Genomic DNA, 18,650 nt, shown 5'->3' with positions numbered 1-18,650 from the left:
AAAGACAAAATTTGTGTTAAAATGCAATGTTATTTCATCAATAATATAAGCTTACTGACTCACTGATTGTGAATCTTTTCTGACCTCCACGTTTGCCCAACTTGAATAGGACCTACCTAAACCTGAGCAGACCCTAATCAGCTTGATGAACCTGGTTAATCTCTGCTGGAGGTCATTTATGATCAAATCCTTTACAAGCTGCCACCTGCTAAATATTTTTGGTCCAGTCATTTTAATGAAATGAATCAAATACTATATACGAGTTAAAGTTTTTATTGGTAACTTGACAAAAAATAACCCCAAAAAACTTTAGATCAGCTCCCAATGGCTCATGATACAAACTCATTTTCAAGTACAAAGAATCAGTTTTATCAAAAACGTATCACGTAAATCCATGATATTTTACAAAAGAGGCAATATTTCTAAAACCTTTAACAAGTTTAATAGTTGGGGAAAACATTCAGAAAGTTACTTTATTGTAAAAACACTTTAAAGCAAAAGAACAAACAAAAAAACAAACATTTATACAGCAGTGTCTATGGATCTCCAAGTACAGACATTACTTGGATCCAATGGGAGGAGAGTGCCACACGGCAGAGCTGGTGCGTTTAAAATAACGAGGTTTGCTCTTGTAAAAGATGTTTTCCAGTCTTGGTGGCTCAACTGACCCAAAGAAAAAGTCCAAATCTGGAGGATTGAAGTACTGCTTCATAATTATCTGCTGGAGGTTGGGACCTGGGAGGGGGGAAATACAAATGTTTTCACTCAAAGCTGTGATTCATGAAAATAAAATCATAAACCATGCAACCAATAGATGTGATTTTTTTATCTATGACTGTGGTGCTCACAATCCTAACACCCAATATGAGAAATGCCTGTTCGCTCAGCTCCATCATCTTAGTCATGTTCTTGATTTCAGAGGTTGTCAAAAGCAGGTTTCTCGTTAGTAGCCTGACTGATTTTGTCAACTCCACTGACAACTGTTTGAGGCTTTTATTAGTTTTGGGTAACTGAGATACTGCTTATTCAATGAGTTGGATGAAAATACTGTCTGCCTTTTTTCAGTGACTTTGAAAAATGTAAAACCACATGTAAAGGCCACGTAAATGTCATCATGCTAATTACTACTGATCCAGTCAGAGGATGCAGACAAAAACATGTTTGTTACACAGACCAAGACTCATTCTGACAAAACTTGATTTGGACTAGTGACACGCACATATGTTCAGTTTGAACATTGCAAAGTTAATGATTTCAGGGATCCTTCAGAAGCACCACTTCCTGATAGTGGCAAAAATTTAGAACAGTCCAATTTAAACTTTCCCATATCCAATAAAAAGGCAGGGGGTGGATAATAAATTCTGATATTGTCCAGGACAGTCTGCCACACAGTGGAGATACAGCACTGACATGCCAGTTAACAAGAGGGCGTTCTTCTTTAACAAATCCACACACGGATAAGGATGGCCCATTTCATGCTTATCTTTGGTCTTTGAAGTAACATTGAGTAACGGCTGCAGGTAGTAAGCTAGTTAGCTGGTTAGCTGGTTGTGCAGATGTTGGAGCGAGGAAAAAAGTTGAACCCATTCCTGATGTCTTTACTGACAAAGGCACCACAGTTCAAGGCCCATGGCTTCAATGTGAGGACATAGTGAAAGCTCAACAGGCCTGCCCTGTCTAGACAAGGGAGCTGAGCTGTGACTGTAGAGTCAGTTTAAATGTTTGAACCTTGTATCCTGCGCTACATGCATCATAAAACCAGATTATCGACAACACTACAGAAGATCGAGGGACTGAAGACACCGACATGTCATACATACCCTCTGCCCAGGATGGAATCGGTTTCCTCGGGGCTGACTCATCATCTGTAGAGTCATCACTGTTTTGATCCATTCCATAATCCTCCAGATTTTTGGACATAGTCAGGGGTTTGTTGCCACCCTTTGGAGTGATGACATAAGACTGTGGTGATTTCTGCAGCAGAAGATAAAAACACATTATGGAGGCTTTGCTTTGATGAGAAATTAGTTCTCTATCGAGTTTAAGATAGAAATGGATGAAATAACTGCATACAAAAATCAATTTTACCTCAATATCCACAGTCACATTAAGGCCACCACCTTTTCCTACTGGTGTGCTCATTACAGAGTGCTGAAAAGATCAAGGAGCAAAGTGATGAGTTTTGTTTTAATCACTGCTTAAGAATCCAATAGAGAGCAAATCATGGTAAACCCTATTTGTTGCTTTGTTTTACAAGGACAGATGGAGAACTGTTTCTAAATTATTTTTAAATTGAAGGGAGAAAATTGTCTTACCTCAATATCCACAGTCACATTCAGGCTAGCAGGAGCCTTCATTAGAGAGAGGGGAGAAAACCGCACTTTTAGTTGGACCAATGTTGATAAATAAGATTAATTCCAGTGAGTAAATGCTTATTTCATATCCTCAGCACAGTGTAATGTGTAGTTCCTTATGCACATAATTTTATAGTTATATTAAGTATATTAAGTATATTATAATAGTTATAGTTATTATGCCATTTTTGACTCTTTCTGTCTGTTCCTCTGCTAATCTCTGACAAACTCCACTAGACTGTGTTTAGGTCAGTTGTTGATTGATGTTTTCATCTGAAACTCTGTCATTTTCTTGGACCATGTTGCTGATGCCTCGACCAGATCATTTTAAATTTTAAGTTTTATTGCCTGTTCTGAGTTTACCTGAGTGTTAGCTGCTTGTTTAGCAGCTGCTTCTCTCTGCTTAGCAGCTTTTTCTTCTGCAGCTAATCTCTGCTGCTCCTCCTGCAGAAAGAAAGAGCACACAATGAATCAGCTGTGGAAATTCATAACAAAAATTTAGAACACACGCGGACAGGGTGAAGTTGTTTTGTTGATGTAAACAAGGACTTCTTAGCCAATTGTGGAACAGATTATTGAAATGAAAACGATCCGCATGAGTGTTTACAACAATCTTTTGATATCATGTCAGTTACTATTGGTTATAAAAGTGACATCAAATAAAGGTAACCAGATACCAGATTGTTATGCATCACCTGACTCTTTGTGCTTCATAAAACTAGTTTAGTTCTGCACCAATTCAACAGCAGTCAATAAATGTGCCAAAGACATGTTTGTGCTAAGTTTAAATTCCTTACCAGTTTTCTTTTCTCTTCCAGTTCCCTCTTCTCTTTGTCCCTTGCCGCTCTCTCCAGTTCACGCTGCAGAGTGAGAGCTTTTTCCTTTTCTACCCGCTCCCTGGAAATACAACAACTCATGAAATCAGGAAAAAATAAACTAAAAGGATGGAGTCTTGTGTTCACCAGTGCAACTTTCAGTATTCAGTTTACTAAATTTACTAAGCAGTTCCTTTGGTTCCAATAAATCACCTCTCAGCAGCAGCTTGTCGTTCTCTCTCTAGTTCTTGCTCCCTCCTCAGCTCCAGTGCTTTACGAGCTTCAGCCAGTTTGCGAGCTCGCTGTTCCTCCTCCTCAGCCTTCTTTTTGGCTTCCTGCTGCCGCTTCTCTTCCTCCTTAAGTTTAAAGAAACACACAAAACATGAGAAAAAGTCCAATTGTAATGAATAACAGCAAAGGAAACTTAAGTCACTTAAAAAATAAATAAATAAATAATAATCTCTCTCTCCACACACACACGACAAGCGATCACAAATAGGTTATACCTCATTATTGCATTGGATTGCTTCAGTACAGGTTACATCTAACATAGCCATGTCCTTTGTAGTCTATATTCCAAACAAAAACAAATCTCTGTGCCAGTAGAGAATTCATATTGGCAATAAAAGCCCAGACATCCACCGATTAATGCGCAGCCACAGAAACTGAGATGACTCAATAAAACAATGATAACATCATCTCACTGCTTGCTGAGTCTTCTTCCTCCGAGCCTCTTCTTCCAACTTCTTCTTCAGTTCTAGTTCTTCTTGCCGTTTCATGGCCACTTTCTTCTTAGATTTCTCCTCCATCTGACGCTGATTGAAGAGGAACATTTCAAAGATGAGAGCTACATCAATTTTGAGGTGAACATAAAGATTCAGAGTCACCAAAGCGGTTTCATACCTTGTCATTTTTCTCATCAATCTGAGCCATTTTCTGCTCAATCTTCTTTTTCTTTTCTTCCTCCCTCTGTTCTTCTTTTACTTTGGCCTCAAACACCCTTTTCAGCCTCTCGTCCCTCTTCCTAGAAAAACAAATTATCAATTTTCAGTATAAAAGTCAACATTCACAGTAACAGATTACTTAATTTACCAAACTGCACAATCAGAATGCATTAACAATGAAAAACATTGTTAACCTTTTGAGTTCCTCCTGTTTCCTTTTCTTCTCCTCCTCCATTTTCTTCATCCTCTCCTCCTCTTGCTCCTGCTTCTTTTTAAGAGCTTCCAGTTTGTGACGTTCTTTTGTCTGGCAAGAGAATAGATTTTGAAAAAACATACAATATACTTAAAAACAATCTATCAAAATAATCCGAGACATCACCTTCCAGAATAAACACCAAAATAAAACCCAACCAAAACAGTTTTGTCAGGTTATCTTCATGTCCATAATACTGAAAACAAGAGGCACGTGATATCGGGGAGACTTGCGGTTCTCTGAGCTCTGGTCATTGGTCTCTGAATGTCTGTGTAGACAGTTACAGTAAGTGCACCAAACTAAATGACAACCTCGTAATTAGAAAACATAGGCAGAGCAACTTGGTACTGATGCCACTATCACCAACAAACACACAACATAACTGGATAGAGATCCGCTTCTGTGAAATAATGTAGCATGTTAGCTGTCAATGTCAAAGGAAATTAAAGAGTGAGACAACCACCTTCCCCAAGGTCAGATTTTTCTCTTCTTCCACCAGAAGAACATTTTGATACCAGGCTGCTCTGGCATGAAAATTAACTGATGGGCTAGGTCAGGGGTCAGCAACCCAGGGAGCTTTCATCCCTGTGCCATGGCCCTCTGTGGCTTTAAGAAGATAATGTGAATAAATAATGTCTAGTTAATTTTAAAATATTTTTTAAAAATTCCATTTAGTTATTTCTTTAAATATAATGTTATGATTTTGGAGATTTATGTGATCTTGTCACATTGAAGATGGTTTTTAGGCCCACCTTGTTTGCGTCATAAGAGTGGTGTGAGTCGATTGGCTGCCGGATAAGACACTTTGTATGAAGTGACTTTACACTGAAGTCACACAGAGAGGAAGAAGATTTCTGCAGTCCATTTGTGTAGGAGGGAGGTTGCCTATCTCTGCCCAGAGGTGTGTTGTCCCATAATGTTCAGGTCAAGATAAGCATAACGAAGAAAGTTCTTGAAATCAAATGAGGTTTTTTTTCCGTTCCCCTCATATTTTAAGTAAAAGAACCTACAGAAGCCATAATACCTCTAAAACAGTCTAAAGTCTAAAGTCAATGGTCAGCGAAATGCTCAGATTGTACCATTTGATATCCTCTGTAACAGTCTGACAAAACAAAGTGAAGTGAAGCAAACAGTGAATCACAACAGTGTCAAAACACCTACAGAGGCTGAATGTGAATTAAAAGATAAGTTCTTTCTACCTTCAACTGAATTGTGTGAAGTTGTGAGGTTAGATTAGTGAGTTAAGTGTAACATGAGGCCTAATCCTAGATAACATTTTGCATTTTGGATCATTTATCCAGGAACACTGCAGCTCGCTTTCACTTGAGACCAAATTCACAAATCGCTCTAAATCTCAAGCCACTCAACTGACAGACGTAATTTCAGCTGTGATGTAGATGAGATGTCTCAATGTTTGTGTTGAAACACAGATGTGGGAAAGGGGCTCATCTAAAATTCTGTGCTAGTGAAAAAACTAACCAAGAGAGCACAAGGAGAGATTAGACACCATCAAATGCCCACAGACAGCATACAGTGCTTCAAAGTGATACTTACCACTATACCAACACTCAACTGAGGAGAGGAGGGAAAAACAAATATCAAAATAAGAGATCCCATTTAATTAACGTTCACTAAAATCCACATCTGCTTTGGCCAGTTAATACGCAATATTCGTAAAGTGCAAATACTGATTATGCTCAAATTAACAACATTAAAATTGATGAGGAAAGATACAGTTTTACATACATAGTTTTGGAATGTGATGTTGCCATGCGTCAATTTTTTCACTGACCTTAGGATCAACCCTAATCGGAGTGGTGTGCTTGATGAAGGATTTGATAACGCCTGTGCGGCCGAGAGAATTTGGAGTCATCATCAACATCTGATTCTTCTGCACAGTGTGGAGGAAATTCCTCATGTTGGGCCTGATTGTCTGTGTTAAATTAAAAAGAGAAGAAATTCTCAAGTTATACTGTATTTTTCATACATGGACCCCCTTAATTTATATTTTTACATTACAGTTAAAATGTTTGCATCTTACGCTGTTGCTTTTCTTGGGAGGAGACAACCTCTTTGTGGGGCTTTCCTCTACAGTATCTGGTGCCTTTCGTTTAGCACTTCGACTTGACCTAAAGACAGAAAAAAAAAGGACAATACAGAAATTACTAGCAGTCTCAATATGATACAGATACTCTCTGTCAATGAAAACAGTAAGGACAGTACACAGTAACTGAGACTACCGAGAGACAATAGCCCATCACATAACACATACAAAGCACTCACCTGCGACCTGACTGGGAAGTCTGCTGCTTCTCAACAACTGAAACACAAATGCAAGCATGTATTTAGCACACTCACTACATTTTGGGACACAAATACATGTTTTCATAAAATATATATATATATATATATATATATATATATATATATATATATATATATATATATATATATATATATATATATATATATTAACCAAAATATAATAATAGCAAATCATTTGATTTCAGTTCTAATTTAGAAAATGTGGAGTCTCAGTACCTGTTCTCTTGTCAGGGGTGCTTATTTTCAGCTCAGTGGTAAACAACGATGGAGGTGCCAGTTTGGGAGAGTGTGCAGCCACAGAACGAGTGACACGTTGAATAGATGGATGTGTACTCTGGTTCATCTGTGTGTACATTTATTTGATACAAATAATACAAAACATCAGGTGAGCAATAAACACTTGGTGTAATTGATTTTAATTCAACACTTTTAAAAGACAAGTATATATATATTTGCACCTCTGGGGCTTCTGTCTGTTCCTCTGCTACAGCTTCCGACATGCTGGAAGAGAGAATACATTCAAGTTGTAATAAAGGGTTGCTCAGACAAATTTAGCACTAACTCTTAAAAATTATTTTATTCCTTGTTACAAATAATTTATTTCTCCTCAACAATTTACACATCCCAGAAAAAAAAAGTTGTAATGTTACTACTCACACTTCATTGTCCTGTTCATCTGTAGAATCCACGCAAGAGTCCTCTACAATCAGAAAAAAATAAATAAATAAATAATAAATTATATATATATTTATGTAAATAAATTGCCAAATATGAAGTGTAGCTTGAGAAGAATTAAAAGGACGGATGAATTAGAAAATGTTTTGCATTTTATGTGGTTAGGAACCAAATATAGCTCATGACTTACGGCTAACGTTGCTGCTACATGTGGAGTTGCCCATGCGAGCTGCCTTCCTCTTAAGAATAGACCGGCGAGAGGCTCTGCGAACCGACTCCTGCGTCATACTGTGGCGCAAACCAGCCAGCGAGTGACGTAGCTTGAGGGAGCACCGTGCAGTGCTCTGGTGTGAACTTTGCACAGCTCCGGCTATTGCAATCTTAGCAGCTGTTCGGCCAGGAGATGGCTCCAGCTTTTTAGAGAGGTCAGCCGACAAGCGGTCTGAGGGGGAGATGTTGACAACAACCTCAGGTGATGGTATCTTAGGTGGAGATGGGGCAGTACTACATAAGTCATTGGTCTTGGCTTCGGTGTTTTCCACTTTGGTATCTTTGTCCACATCTTCTTCCACCACCAGCTCTGGCTTCCTGTTTTGCACCTCCTCAGTTTCACAGCTACCACAAGGTGAATGGCTCGCATCCTCTGTCACCTTTGCTGTTGTCTGTTTGTTTTTACGGGTGGGGCGTTTGGGCTGTGCAGCAGTGTTGTCTTCAGAGGTGGAATTCTGAGGGATGGACTGTTCTTCAGCAATGAAGTTCAGTGACGGGACAGATGAGCCACGAAGGTTACTGCGTCTTCCCCTTGAAAACCTAGACAGGAAAGGAACATTTAGAGACAAAACCTGGATAACATTATGTAGGCATTGTTTGAAATGAAAGGAGCAAACCTTCGTCTCGCTTGATTTCCTTCTTGATGCCCTAAAGATACACGTTTCCTGCGACTGTTCTTCTTTTGTGATGGAGTTTTTGGCATTAATTCCGGTTCAGCATTAAAATCTCTGAAATAAAACAAAAATGTTTTCATTTGTAAACACAATGAAATGAAGTACACAGAACAACATCTTTCTAAAGAAGGAAATCTTCAGGCTGGTGGGGGACAAAAACAACCCAAAGACCTAACAGTATATTTTTAGATCATTCCTTCGGGCCTACCTTGAGAACATACGGTTGGCTTCTTGTTGGATCTCCTCAAGCCAAACCATGTGGACATTATCAATGTCACTGATGAATTCTTGTGTTTTTTCATCAAACATTTGCATGAGGGAACGTACGGATGATAGCACAGCGTTCATGATGACGGCCTGGGGTAAAAATTCACCAATTAAAACAAAGAAAAGGTGGGACAGACAGGAGATGTCAAACCAGAACAAAAAAATTGCTGTCAGCTAGAAAACATTAAGGTGTTAAGAAACTGGGTCTATTTCCATTTTGTTTTGCCATTTCAGTTTGGCTTTTTATTTATTCCAGTATGGATTAAATATGTATGTAGTAATATGGATAATTATATTTCCGCTAAACAGCCACTATGAGTTATTAGCTCTGTGACTATTAGCTGTTTAAAAAAAAATGACATTGACTCTTGACATATGAAGTACACACCTGCTGCTTATGCAAAGGTTAGCAGCAGTAAAAGGTGCATTGTAATAACTATCTAGGGCATCACTCACACACACACACACACACACACACACACACACACACACACACAGGCAGCCTTACTAAATATTCAATGTCAATTCTGCTGCATAAGAACATTATGCAATGTTTTGCAATGCTGGAGAGCTTTGTAAAACTCAAGGATTCACCAAAGCCATATTTTCATTATGTCAATACACAAACTGACGAAATACATAAACAATAATGGCAAAGTCCCGCTTTCCTGCTTATCATTTGATTAGTTTCGCACTCAGAGGTCAGATTTAATGTTTTTGTTGTTGTTGTTGTTGTTGTTGTTGTTTTTGTTGTGAGGTCGGTGTATGTGTTCATGTCTTGTGGAGGACAGTCATACAGCTGTCCTCATCACTGACACGTCGTGTTACATCCAAAACAGAGCAAAGTAACTACGAGTCAGACACAAACCCAGGGGTCTTACAATGTCATTGTGTTAACCGACTTAGCGTTACCCGGGTAACACGTTAGCTTAGCAAGCTAGCATCAAAGAATCAAAGTGGATGAGCATAAAAAAATAAACTTTTTCACCGCAGTACTGTCTCAGTCTCTGACAGTTAGTGGTAGACACACAAAGTTCATTTAGATGTGTTAGATATAAATTGTTCTTCGATTAACAGACTTTTGCAGCAACGATGTCTAGCTAATGCTAATGTCTCTGAATAGTTACCTTTGATATCCGAGTTTGTGAGAGAAAGAAATCCGACACGCGCTGCTCCACTAACTAGAAAAAAATCTATCGCATAGTGGCGTAAAAACAACAGTATTTCAGTAAATGAGAAATGACTTTGCTTCCATCTGATGTGTGAGGTTAAACTTCGGACGTCCCGAACGGTTAAAACACTCCTTCCCTTCACCAGCTGAACCGTTTAACTGGTTCAAAAGTTCCCCGGCCAATCCCGGGGAGTCGTCGCCGGGGAAGCTTCCTCATTGGTCAGATTTCAGTGAATGGGCGTAGCCATCCGTGGCAGAATGCGGAAACAGTAAACAAATTCCTGTTTTCCCCCTCATATGACCCGGATGAGGCAGTCTCTTCCTCCGCCTCCTCCTGATAAAACCTCAAACTGTGGCTCGTGTCTTCTGGAAGTAAATGTAAACGTGTTGACAGTTTTTCTGCAGATGGAAGATCGGTGTCTTTATCCAGAAAATCAGAGCTGTGAGATCTTTGAAGACAGTGGTGTCCCAGCCAGCACTGTGCAGTGTTTCCATCCGGCCACACGTGAGCAGTGCTGATGGGTAGATGACACCTCCTGGTGTGTGTGGCGCCTTTCCCTAAAATGTGTTGACCCTGTGTGGTGTGTCGGCTGATAGCGACATCTGCTGGAATTAAAAAAACATCATCACGGGTAACAAGGTAAAGAGTGTGGAGGCTGAAGCATGTGGACACGTGAAACATGTGATCAGTGGTCCTGCTGACACAACCAGCTGATAATAAAGCCCTAACTGAGCGAAAGAGAAATGTATATATTGCAGCTTATTTGAATATAGCCAAAATAAAGAGTGACTAATATGTCCAAATTTTAGAATTTTCAGAATGTCAGAATTTACAGAAATCTTTTTTGCAAGGAAGTAACTGAAAAATATGAAATCAAAGTGAAAGTTTTGTTAGAGTTGTTCACAAAATTAAAGTGTTTGTGAAAGTGGGAGTGCTTGTGGCCAGAAGGACAGGTTTAGACATTTTTGTTTAGAAAGAAGTTTTTGTAGCATGTTGGGGCTGAGGCAATTCCGCCTCTTTGAGACCAGTTCGCTTGCTTTTAGAAAAACTTTTTCACAAGGTACAGACAAGGTGGGAGCACATAAAAACTTCAAAAGTTAAATTGTAGAGGCGTGAATAAGTGTGTGCTTGATTCTGCCGGGAGTCCAAAGGATCCTGTGCTCTGGATATGCTGCTTTCCGAAAGATATCGCTGGACTTTAATTATGGCATCTGCACTGCAATTCCTTCTGCTTTCCAAAACGTCCATATCCAGCTGCTGCCACAATACAATACTTATGTTTTGGTTATTTACTGCAAATGACATGACTTGCAAAAAAAAAAATAACCTTACAAATAAACAGAATGACATACCTGACCGGGATGCTGATGGTAAATGTTGTGATGAAGGTCCATGCTGTTATTCTTCCAATGTTCTTCCCACAGCAGTTAGGCTCAAGGATCTTCATTTCAGCAGGACATTCTGCTTTTAGACGTTTTACTCCATCGTTGGCTTTAGATGAATTTAGCAAGCCAAGGCTTTTGTATCTGGAGCCCAGCAGGGTTGCAAGTGTCATCACACTAGCTGATGCTAGAATGCACAAAGAATCTGTGACTCTTCTTTTGAGGTTTTCAATGAATTGTGTTGCCATGTGTGTGACTGCTTTAGAGCCAGTGTGCTGAAATGCATGGTGCAGCATCTTTAGCACGGGTATGACCTTGAAACCAGAGACACCTCTACTGTTGCTAGATTGAAAGGAGCAAGCACACTGAGGGTTTCCTCTATGATTTCATGGTCTTCAGCAGTAAGTGGAGTGCTTTCTGTTTTTAAGGACGCTACAGAAACCTACACTGTCTCCTTTTGGTCACTGATTCTAGCCAGTGTGTAGTATTTGCTCTTCTGTCATGTTGGCTCCTTGTGAGTTTCAGCAGTGGTTTTCTAATCTGCTGCTGCACTTGAGGTAGCTTCTCTTAAGCCATGGTGCTTGATCTGAAATATGAAACTACTTGCCGTTTTGTTCCGTATAACTGTGATTGTGGCTATTTGAACGCATGACTTTTTTATTATTTAATTTAGGGAATGTGCAATGCAAATAGTGTGCCTAATTTGTGGAATTCTGGCAGATGCTGTCATTTTGTTTCTGCATCCGTGACCAGACATCTTACTTTATTAGCTAAAACCTTTTTTGCAAGGAAATGTTGCACTCCCGGCACTGTTTGATTTGGGTCAATGTAGAGCCAAGTTACAGCCAGGTATGTCTCCATGTTTAAAGATGCAACTGCACTCTGAATTTCTCTTTTGGTCCTCTACTTTTCCTCCTCATATTTCTTGCTCACCATGTCTGTGAAAGAACATGAAGGCCCAAAGAGGTGAAGCAGCTCTCTGAACCCCTGATCTTCAATGCCAAGTGGCTGATAGTCTTCAATGATCATATTCACTCCTGATCAGCTGCTTGCTGTCTAGAATCTTGGAGCCCAAGAGGGAAATTTATGTTAGTTAACATGGAGTGGAATGCCTTTAATATTAGGTATTAATTCTTATCAAAATTAAAGTTTCAAAGCTTTAGTGTGATTTTCAACATACCTGAATTCATCACTGGAGAATTTGCCTTCGTCATTTTCATGCAGCGTTGTCTCAGCATTAATGAAGTGCTCCTGTGTAGGTAAGACAGCTCTTTGGAGCGGAGACATTATACCTGCAAATAAAGTTAAAAGTTAATTCATGTGAAAGAAACAATAGAAATGAGTTCTTCAAAAAGGAATTTGAAAGAATTTATTAGCTCAGATGCAAACTGAGCACCAGTATCAACAGGAAGGGAAAAACACTTACCTCATTTAGCCTTATTAGATCAAAGTGATCCCAGACTTGGAGAATTTAGGTTATGGCAAGCCAAAAAAAATGTATCCACAACCAATGCCACAGTCTCCTCTCAACCTTTGGTCCGTGTAAACACAAGTTGGCTGCAACATGACATGCAAGCTGAATCGGTCACTAGATTTTTCTGACGGGGATGCACGCACCAACACTTCAGCAATGTTTGACCCATCACTAATGAGCAGCATCTAATAATTTTATTTTTAGAAGTAAGTGAGAAAACACAGCCAAAACAGAAAATATGAGCATACTCCCTGAAGTGAGCAGAGTAATGCCTGTTTTCTGTCTTTGTAGCACTTTTTTCTACCTATTGTGTGTATTTTTAAAGTGCATCTGAAACAACCATACCTACAGAAACAATGGAGACAAAGGCTTTAGGTTATTTAATTGAAAATATGTCGTTTTTCATAATGCATCTAAATCATGTAAATAATTTGCAAGAACAGTTTACAGGCCATGGTGTTATGAATTATAAAACAAACCACTTTCTCAGAAATATGTAGAGTGAGCGCATTTATGCTGCATGATCTTGTTCCATGATGTATAAGAACTGGAAGTCATGTTGCCTTTCTTCATTTAAATGCATAAATTCACTTGACTAGTCAAGTGAATTTTAAACTGTAACATAGATAGACAATACATTTGAATATACAAAAACGGGAAGATTAAGAGGGTCGGGGCTCCTATGGCAGAGAGGTCAGCCGGAAGATGCCTAAGCCAGTTTTCGAACACATCCTGGCTCTCGAGGAAAAGTCACTGGTTTCCCTGGAAATATAGACGTCTATGAATAAATCAGGTATTGCATCAATATTATGTCACCTATGTACAAATCTGCCTACAATACTTTGTGCAACATAATAATCCACAGAAAATACATGCTACATCATTTTCATTGATACAGTAGTACATTCATCCATTATGAGGTTTTGGCCTGTTAGCCAGATAAAATAAAGCAAACTGAAAATCTCCTCTTGGGGCTTTAGAAGCTAATCATCATTTTCACTAATATTTTTTTACAGTTACTCATTAGTTGATTGTGAAAAGAAATGCACACAGCCCCAACGAATGGAGTACATATTTTTAATGGCTGATTTGTCTCTTGATTTTACTGTATTATGGTTTAGTTCTCCTTTCTTGAGCTAGAGTCCAGGGGGTGAAATCTGTTGTTCCACATCATTTATGTCCAAAAAAAGAAATATTGTTTTAAGAAACTGAACTAGGTAACTGTCATTGTATAGCGTGGCCTGTGTTTACCTGGTGTGAGAGGGTATTTAGTTCCTGATGCCTTCAAAACAACCTGTAGATTGTAGGCGTTAGCAGTGCCATCGGTGTTTGCCCACTCTCTCAGTATGATGCAAACTTCATCTCTCCTCAGCAGCCAGTCCATCTGGTTGCCCAGGTAGTTCACACCACGGATGCAGAGCTCAGAAATGTCACTGGGGAGGAGTGGGGAAAAGGCCAAGCATTCCTTCTGAACCCTACAGAAAAACACACACACACACACACACACTGTCAAACTTTGTATCACTGTATACACACTGACGGGTTTGTCCGCTGTGCAGTGGAAGGATTATTGACTAACCTGAAACCAGTATAACCAAACAGCACAGCTTGGAGGAATCCTCCCATTCCTGTGAGGAAGTTTACTGCACCAGAACCATCTGATGATTCACTCCATACCTGTGAGGACAGGTAATACAGTAATAATAATCATCATCATCATATATTCATATTGTACATGAAATTGTCGTGTCAGAGCAGGACATAAATTAGAATTAGAGTTTAACTGAAAGAGCAAATATGAAAAAAATGATTTCAGGGATATTTTCTAAATCATATTGCGTGAGGGTTATATTTTTGAAGGAAGCAGGACAGGACAGCTCCTGTGGTCCTCAATGGTTACATTTGAATCAAATATTAGTCCAAAGATTTCCGGCTAAGGGTTGAATATTTTGGAGGTCAGGGACTAAAGACATTCTGAACACAAGTTTTAACAGACTTTAAATGTTGAGCTATCACAGACTCATTTTTTTCTGGTAAATGGGATTAATGCAGATGAGGGAAGTCCTAACAGCACCTGGAATGGTCCTTGGATGTTGCTAAAGCATTTCTCAAGTAAACGTTGGGCTTTCTCAGACTCCCCCAGCTCCAGCCAGCCGATAGCAAACATTCCCTGACAGAGGAAAGAAGTAGCAGCAACTACTTAATGATTTTGAAGTCCAAAGCTTAACAGCCTAAATTAGCTTCATCAGTAAACTCAATTAAAGTCAAGTTATTATAGTCTGCAAGCATCATGCTGTAAATTAAGTGTGTTTACTTGTGACACTAAGGAGCAAAAGTTAGAGGTGTCAGTTATGGAACAATGATTAGCTCAAACTGGTAAAGCATAGCACGACATAAGAATATTTTTTAAGTTGTATATTACTTAAGCACTTTAAGTGCTTTGTTTGCTCACCATAAACACTGTGTGTCTTACCCATGTCATTGCTGGACCACGAGGGTCTGTTACTGGCTCATACGCTTTCAGATCATTTCTTCGGACCTCCGGAGACATTGCCAATCCAAGCGGATAGCCCAACATCACCGTGTCTGCTTGTTTCACTGGCTGATCTGCCAGAGGTCCAAACAAGAGTCTGATATCATCTCAGAACTACGTCATATTTCTTATGCTGGTTAATAAGGTGCATTAAATATACTTTTAATGTAGCCATCAAACTCAGGATGGTACTGGGATTCTTGGTCAAACGGTATCTTGATGTGTTCGGCCACATCTTTCCACTCCTTTGGTGCAGGGTGTTGGAGAATATCAGCCAACTCTACAGCGAACTGGAGGCTGAGATAGAGAAACTTTTTGTGTTATTCGTGTTCACAAGTTCATTTGCAATGCAGGGAAATGTTCAAATACTGGTACCTGAATTTGGCTACTGTGTTTGTGTACACAGAGTTGTTGACATTGTAGTAATACTCATCAGGTGGCATGACACCTAAAAGGCAAAAATCAAAATGTCTCATCATATTGTATTCATTGTGCCATACACTAACAATTACAAACATATAATACAGTTATGTGATCTCTTTAGCCATCCAAATGTGGAAAGTTATTCATAAAATAGAAATACAAAAAGGAATACCAACATTACATCAAGAATAAAATAAAGTGAGATACATCTTTTAAAAAGTCTTGACATTAAAAAATTCCACAACATTGAGGGGCCAAGCTGTATTTTTTCTGTAAATATATTGGTCCATTTTCCCTAAAAAAAAAAAAAGGAAATTACCTATGAGATGATACTTCTGGTCTTCAGGGCTCCAAGATACTCTGGAAACCCAGTAATCAGCCACACCGTATATCACCTCGCTGCCCCGCCCTTCCCTGAACATGGACAGATCCTGCAACAAAGAGCTCAGTTAGCACCCTCACACAGGAGGAGGAGGAGTTAGGATGGAAGAGTATACCTCAGTGAGGTAGAGATAGTGCTGGAAGGCCAGGGTCACGTCTCCATTGATGTGAATCTCTTGCTGTCCATAAATATCCTCTGGACACACCTCCCTCCCTGACACAGCGCTCTCCCATGGGAACTTCAGTCCCTGTAAAGATATAATTGTTTATTCACAAGATTTCAAGGGATCATCCTTTCCAGCAAATAAGTCGTATGGTTTGATATTATTTTTTAATGCTGAGTCAATGTGACACCGAACTGCTGTCCGCTGTCACGTTTTGCTCTCTACATATTTCTGCACTTACATAAATAGGGGGTGTCAGTGAAGGCAGACTGGCTCTGATGGTCGTACCTGAAAGCCCTGCTTTTGGGCATTGTCTTTTGCGCCATCTATAGTCCCCACTCTGTACTCCAGGACTGCTCTGGCTAACTTGGGATAGAAAAGAGCTATCCCGGGATACATCCAGATGTCCTGACAAAAGAAGGTGAAGTCACTGTCTGATATAATTATCATACAACCAAAGAAAAGAAACCTTCGCCAGCCTCACCTGGTCCCAGAACACGTGGCCCCAGTAGTCCTGACCATCACCACCATTCGAGAGTCCGCCTGGACTGACTCCACCAAAGGATCTGGAGGTGTCATGTAAGGAGGGGAAGGCGCTGAGGAGGTAGAACATACAGCCAATTAGAGCCTTGCTGAGGTTCTCCGACCCCGTCACTTCCACTTTGCTCTGCAGCCACAGCTCTTTCCAGGCCTTCTCGTGAGATGGCCGCAGGTTACCAGTTGCAATCAGATTCAAGCCCTCGTCATAATTGGCCTCAGCAGACTCTAAGCTATTGGCTGCAACCAGGATGAAGCCCCAACGAGCCTGGCTGTGTTCTGGAGCCAGTGTCAGATTCAAAGGTATGGGGGTCCACAGGAGGTGCACTGTGGGACAGGAGCCACCAGGGAACTCCGCAGTGGTCGTATGTCCTTGAATGTGGCTGAGGGAGAGAGGAAGTGGATCACATGCAAGAGCAAACTTGTACCATACAGCAAAAAGAAATGATTTTACCCCTGTTTTGTTGACAGTACCTCCCTCCTTTGTATTCAGGACCAGGCTCAAAAACAATATCTTTGCTATGAGGCGTGAACGAACTGACCATCCTGACAGTAATTGGCTCCTGTGATGTGACCTGCCGCTCCAACAAAATTTCCATCACCATCAGGTTGGCGTAGTACCGGTGCGAGTACAAAGTCTGTGAGGCTGCCACACTAGCTGACTTCAGAGTGTGTGTAAAAATGCCTGCACGAGAAAATGAGACAATCTGCAGTAAAAATTCTTCACCCATCGGCAACAATGCGGGTTTTGGCGACCGACCACTCGAGATTACCTTTGTGCGTGTCCAGACTGTAGGCGTGCTGGGCAGGTTCATCCGTCTCCACTTTAACAGCCAGAGGACAGGGGACATCTGCTCGGTGACAACGTCCACCCTCTCCATTATACACACCGCCCATGTGCATGGTGTTGTTGTACACCCTCCAGCCGAGAAGCCCGTTGGCCAGCGGAGGGAGGAAGCGGAGGTCACTGGGTAGAGTGTCAGTGGAGAAGATGTATGGGTCCGACTCACAGGACATGGCGAGGAGGTGATTGGAAAACGTCAGTCAAACCCAGATCTTATTTCCAGCACAGTCAGGAGTCGATTAGAGGGTTGCGGGGTTTCTTCAGATCAGCGGATATTTATTTAACTCATCAACTGAATTTTGACTGTACGCATGCAAACATACTTTGACACTTTTGCATCACGTGACATGTCCCAAATTCCTCCTGAGATGAAAAAGAAATAACGTGCAAGAACTCAAACATAAACCCAACAAATGTCTTCAGCAATCATTGAAAGAACTCCTCAGAAAAAAAAAACACACACACATCTCTAAGAATCAGACGGAGCTGTTGCACAACTCCCTTAAAATACGCTGGAAATGTTTCACTTCTCACGTGAGCGGGAAGCAGCATCTGTTTTTGCAAACAAAGAGGAATGCTGGAAAAACCAAAGTGAAAGAAAACTCTGCAGAGGCCCCTCGACAGCTTTCCGGAGCCGCTTGCTCTTTAAATGTAACCTGTGAAACTCAGCACAGGAGCCCTAGCTCCTTGTGAAGCCCATATCTTGTCATTGCAAAGAAGTGAAATCTTGCTGACAAAGTGGGTCCAACTTAGCGGAGTACTACAGCAGCAGGAAGAAGCCCTGCAGCTTTGTGCCCCATTGAAAACCTGGAGCTGGCCCTCGGCCTGCTGAAAAACATGGCATGGAGTCAACGGAACCAGCAGGGTCCCGGCTGCACACCTGCCAACACCTGCGACAACAGTGTGAAATCCAACTTTCAGAAAAAGTTCTGAAGATTAATAAAAAAAAATAAATAATAATAGCGTTTACATTTTCGCCATCTCTTCTCTGCAGCGCCACGTCACTCTTTCCAAACTCAGTCACCTCATCTCTCTTTTATTAACCAGTCACTCCGTATATTTGCTCATCTTGCTTGATAATATGTTATTTTACGTTTCTGAAAACAAATGTACATGAAAATTTGAGAGAGCCAGGACCAAGAATGTTTGCACCAACAATGAGT

General features: G+C 40.4%; 2 protein-coding genes across 5 annotated transcripts; both read right to left on the bottom strand.

The window, feature by feature from the left end:
• Positions 1 to 257: 257 nt before the first annotated feature.
• LOC115056382 (inner centromere protein A-like) lies at positions 258 to 9,912 on the bottom strand. 4 transcript variants are annotated; one of them, XM_029522763.1, is made up of 21 exons: positions 9,705 to 9,912; positions 8,519 to 8,667; positions 8,254 to 8,364; positions 7,557 to 8,176; positions 7,349 to 7,391; positions 7,150 to 7,192; positions 6,908 to 7,034; positions 6,650 to 6,686; positions 6,408 to 6,495; positions 6,159 to 6,299; positions 5,921 to 5,938; positions 4,308 to 4,417; positions 4,073 to 4,193; positions 3,874 to 3,984; positions 3,383 to 3,525; positions 3,152 to 3,251; positions 2,718 to 2,798; positions 2,316 to 2,351; positions 2,089 to 2,151; positions 1,821 to 1,974; positions 258 to 735 (listed from the first exon to the last, which is right to left on the bottom strand). In XM_029522763.1, the coding sequence occupies exons 2-21, from the start codon at positions 8,656 to 8,658 to the stop codon at positions 560 to 562; spliced, it is 2,463 nt and encodes an 820-aa protein (XP_029378623.1). In that variant the 5' UTR covers positions 8,659 to 8,667; positions 9,705 to 9,912; the 3' UTR covers positions 258 to 559. The 4 variants fall into 4 exon arrangements, with proteins under 4 accessions (XP_029378623.1, XP_029378625.1, XP_029378626.1 ...); XM_029522765.1 differs by having other exon boundaries at positions 1,821 to 1,941; XM_029522766.1 differs by lacking the exon at positions 2,089 to 2,151.
• Positions 9,913 to 12,855: 2,943 nt separating this feature from the next.
• pgghg (protein-glucosylgalactosylhydroxylysine glucosidase) lies at positions 12,856 to 18,248 on the bottom strand. Its single transcript, XM_029523105.1, has 13 exons — positions 17,417 to 18,248; positions 17,118 to 17,328; positions 16,591 to 17,026; positions 16,395 to 16,514; positions 16,059 to 16,190; positions 15,881 to 15,992; positions 15,514 to 15,586; positions 15,299 to 15,435; positions 15,079 to 15,212; positions 14,680 to 14,775; positions 14,185 to 14,282; positions 13,857 to 14,080; positions 12,856 to 13,367 (listed from the first exon to the last, which is right to left on the bottom strand). Exons 1-13 carry the CDS (start codon positions 17,658 to 17,660, stop codon positions 13,315 to 13,317), a joined length of 2,070 nt encoding a protein of 689 aa, XP_029378965.1. The 5' UTR covers positions 17,661 to 18,248; the 3' UTR covers positions 12,856 to 13,314.
• Positions 18,249 to 18,650: the final 402 nt, after the last annotated feature.

This window comes from Echeneis naucrates, chromosome 16 (assembly GCF_900963305.1).
Source record: "Echeneis naucrates chromosome 16, fEcheNa1.1, whole genome shotgun sequence".
Classification (NCBI taxonomy): domain Eukaryota; kingdom Metazoa; phylum Chordata; class Actinopteri; order Carangiformes; family Echeneidae; genus Echeneis; species Echeneis naucrates.
Note: the sequence above shows the minus strand (reverse complement) of the source record. Positions and strands in the feature narration are given on the sequence as shown.